This window comes from Lolium rigidum, chromosome 2 (genome assembly GCF_022539505.1).
Source record: "Lolium rigidum isolate FL_2022 chromosome 2, APGP_CSIRO_Lrig_0.1, whole genome shotgun sequence".
Classification (NCBI taxonomy): Eukaryota; Viridiplantae; Streptophyta; class Magnoliopsida; order Poales; family Poaceae; genus Lolium; species Lolium rigidum.
In genome coordinates this window covers 273,054,883-273,058,972 of record NC_061509.1, presented here as the reverse complement: position 1 = coordinate 273,058,972, position 4,090 = coordinate 273,054,883, and the positions used below count along the sequence as shown (strand labels likewise).

Here is a 4,090-nt window from a genome sequence, read left to right as displayed (position 1 = left end):
TTGAGGTGCGCTCTTACGAAACACCAACTGAAATTAAACCGAAATTAATCAAATGAAGCAAATATTCTCACAAGATTACAAACCAGATGACATACATAAATTCAGTGTCCTCCTTCCATGTTATTACAAACCAACAGTAAATAAAGAAGTTTTCTTTGCGGGGGCAATAAAGAAGTTAACAGTTCATCATTCCACCGTACAGAACAAAGAAATTTAAACCCAGAAAACGCAGTACAAGTCAAGCATGTGGATTGACAGGAAGGCTGACGGATTAGACTGTGAGACAGCTTCTTCGGTTCCCGTCCTCACTCTTCAGCATATATCTGACGTGTACTATAAAAATTGACGAAAGAACGTAAGGATGAATTGTAACAGCTCTTAAGTAACCTCTTAAAAGATTTGCGCATACGTACCTTCCAATCTATTGCTGCAACCTAATGGTTTTTTTGGGAATGTGTTGAATCTTTTGCCAGTTTGGGTCACCAGTTGTTTCGCACGATCTTGTGAACTCCTCGTTGCAGCCCTTCAGACAAAACCTCTCAAGTGATTGGGGTAATGCTGGAAGCAAACGAATGTTCGGGCAACCATTGATGTCTAGTACCTGGAGCAACGTCAGCTGCTCCATGTTATGTGGCAAGGCGTCCCAATTGCTGTCCCAAAGCCTAAACCAACGAAGATGAACAAAGACCTCAAAAAGTTCAGGAGCAGGTTCCAGGCGGCTACAGTTGAGGAGCCATAGATTACGCAAATGCCCTGGGCCACCGTTCTCCTTACTCACCATCCAATTTGGGTACGTCGAACCATGGTAATTGTTAATTTCGAGTCTCTGAAGATACTTCGACGGACAAAGACCCTCAAGCACCTCCGCTTCAACCTCTGGGCTGCAACTCCTATCGCCCCAGACAAATGCAAGTTCTATCACCCGTTCCTTCTGTGCAACACTGGCTTCAGTAGCCTCTTCCTTGCCTCTAACGTTCTCAAGACCCATGATACTCAGCTCGCCTTGAAGCTTGTTTAGTCGCTTCAATTGTCGTATCTCGTATCCAAGTTTATTCTTGACAGTGAAGCCATCTAATATTTGGAGCCATTTAAGCCTACCAATATTTGGAAAATCTAAACCAGAGCTTACACGCCGCAAGTTGATGAGGTGACTCATATGTTTAGCTCCGGAAAAATCCGTACGCATGGCTCCAAAAACATCTAGCAGCTGAATGTGGTAAAGCTTGGTAATACTGTCTGGTAAAATAAGCTTCATTTGTACGTGCATATCAAAATAGAAATACCGTAGATGCTTTAACAGTCCAATAGATGCCGGGAGTGAGAAGGTACGGCCACCAAGTAGTCCATTGAAACGTAAAACCAGCACACGCAAGTTCTGTAACCTCGTGAACATGCTCTCCAAGAATTTTTCATCACTTAATTCAATATGCAAGGGATAATCCATGATAAGTGTGCGCAAATTCTGCAATTGAAATATTTTCTCGGTAAGCATCTTTCTATCACAACTCTCCACAAATATATGACGAACATCTGGAGGAACTTCTCCTCTGAAACCTTCCTCGAGTTTGAAGCAATCTCCAATGGCGGCCTCCTCTCGCTAAATCACGCAGACAGGTCATGAACAGTGAAGTAATCAACTTCACATCCATGTTCCAGTCGTCTCTCCCCTAGCTGCAGAAATGAGGCTGACAGTAATTCATCAAAGTAATCCTGACCAACACCATCCGGTTCTTCTTCAGCATTGGTTGTTGTCTTTATAAACCCTTCAGCCATCCACAACTGTACTAACTCATGGCGTTTGAAACGACGTCTTCTGGGGTAAATACTACAGTAAGCAAAGCATCGCCTGACCTGCTCATCAAGATGCTGGTAGCTCCACCACAAAGCTCCCATTGTCTCGTTTAAAAGATCTCGATCTCTAGTTCTTCTCCAAAACTCTACATTCGGTCTTAGGCATAGCTGTGCACCCACTGTTCTGGCTGCCAGAGGCGATCTGTTCAGCTTTTTTGCAATCTCAACCCCAAGCATTTGGAGATCTATTCCATCATGCCCAGGTACCACTGCACCTCGAAGTGCATAATGCATGAACATTTGAACAAAGACATCATCAGTCAGATCAGATATTGGAATACATCTCTCTTCCACAGCACCCAGAGCTACCAATGCATCTTTGCTTCGACTAGTCACCAGTATCTTGGTTCCAGTCTTCGCAACCTCCAGCGGAGAAAGGACCTGTTCTAGTTCGCCATGGTGCCCTGCATCCCGAATATTATACCAGACATCATCTAGTACCAATAAAATCAGTTTTCCACGCAGTTCCTTCACCAGATTCTCTCTTAGAGTGTTACGGTTCTTGAATTCAGAGGATGGCTTCCCTGTAGCCCCCTCAAGCACCTCTGTGAAAATGGCTTGCAAATCAAACTTCTGAGAAACATGAATCCATATTACCAGGTCAAAATGGCCATCCTTCTCCTCCTCCTTGTCTTTCTTCTCACGGTCACAAATATACTGTGCAAGAGTTGATTTCCCAGACCCAGCGATGCCATGAATGCCAATTACAGAATAACATGAACCAATGTTGGGGCTTTCGTGACCATCGCTTTCCCTGTCATGAAGCATTGCTATGATCTTGTCACGATCCTCATCTCGACCAATTACTTTCAGCGGAGGAGCTGCAGTAGTGACTGCACTACGGGAATTGGGAGGAACCACTTGTCTCCAATTATAATCAGTTATGGGAGGCAAGTTCAGCCGTTCCAAAATTTCACATGCATCATTTATAACCTTTTCTATCTTCTCAAAGCTACTTTTCAATTGACGTCTTGACATGCCACTCTCCTACAAATCCAAACAACAATGATTAATCTGATTAAGAATGAAGTGTATTTCATATACTAATACTCCCTTTTTAAAGAAAATATACGAAGTTGTAGAAATTTACATAGTCGACAAAAAAATACTATCGACCATAACTTTCACAAGCTAGCTAAATATTGCGAAGACGTGGAAAATGTTATTCATCGCAATTGTTATGCCCGTGCAGTGAGATAAACTACTTGTTTGCTATGAGCTGTCCGCCTAACCGACTATATGGCCTGTAGAGCATAAAGTCCAGAGACCCTTGATGGCACAAGAATGTCGTTGGCTTAACAGAAATTAAAACACATTCAAGTTCTGTGGGCAAGAAAAAAAACCTGATCTTTTAAGGGGGAACTTGGAATGGCAGAGCGGAGCTTCTTCTTCACCCAATCCCTCTTTCGTATAGGTACATCACCGTCTGACTTCAGCTTTCCATCTTGGATCTGCTTTTTAAGACGGTGATACTCAACATCATCCAAGATGTCTTCCGCCTCATAGAACGCCGTCTTAAGATCCTTAAACAGCTGCTCCAAACGAGGCCTGTCAGGGCTCTCCTCGACGGCTTCCATCACCCGCTCCAGCAATAAAACCTTGGGCTCAAGTTCCTTCAGCTTCTTCGATGCATCAAAGCCGAGGAAGGAGGAGCCTTTCTTGAAGATCTCAGACATGATGGGCGAGGCGATCCATCCTACAGCTTTCAGGCCCCACCCTACTGCAACAGCAGCGGTAACTGGATCCCCCATTGAAAGCAGCAAGCTCTTGGCAGTTCTTAGAGATTTGCTGGAGGTGTTTCACATACTACTTACTAGTAATTGAGTTGAAGACTTGGAAAGTTGCACCAAAATATGGAAAGGTTTAATTAAACTCTGACAACATGTCTATGGGCACCGGCCACTCGGTCAGTGTGAATTGTGGTTGTACCCATGTGTGACGAACCGCACTTCAATGTAGTATATTACAGAATATATCGATCTGCAACAAAAATAACAATTTAAGTTCCTTAGATCCATCTTTTACATGCATGTATCCGAATTTTATTTGCAACCGGTATTTGTTTTCTGCAGACATCTAAAAAGAAGGGCCCTCGCATGGGTGGGCAAAACTGACAGTGTAAAAAAAATAAACTAGGCTAAAACCGGCCAAACCGTGAAACCGTGTATGCTCACCCCTAGTCATCCGCAAGGGCGACACATGCGGCAATCCGATCTTCCTCCGTTCGCGCTCCCTGTGC

The 4,090-nt window shown here is 43.8% G+C and overlaps 1 protein-coding gene across 1 annotated transcript; it reads right to left on the bottom strand.

Annotated features, from left to right (window-relative positions):
• Positions 1-421: 421 nt before the first annotated feature.
• LOC124690944 (putative disease resistance protein RGA3) lies at positions 422-3,602 on the bottom strand. The gene is given in 3 exon segments (XM_047224257.1): positions 422-1,611; positions 1,614-2,838; positions 3,195-3,602. Coding segments are annotated over 3 exon segments (2,823 nt in total).
• Between the last annotated feature and the right edge of the window lie 488 nt (positions 3,603-4,090).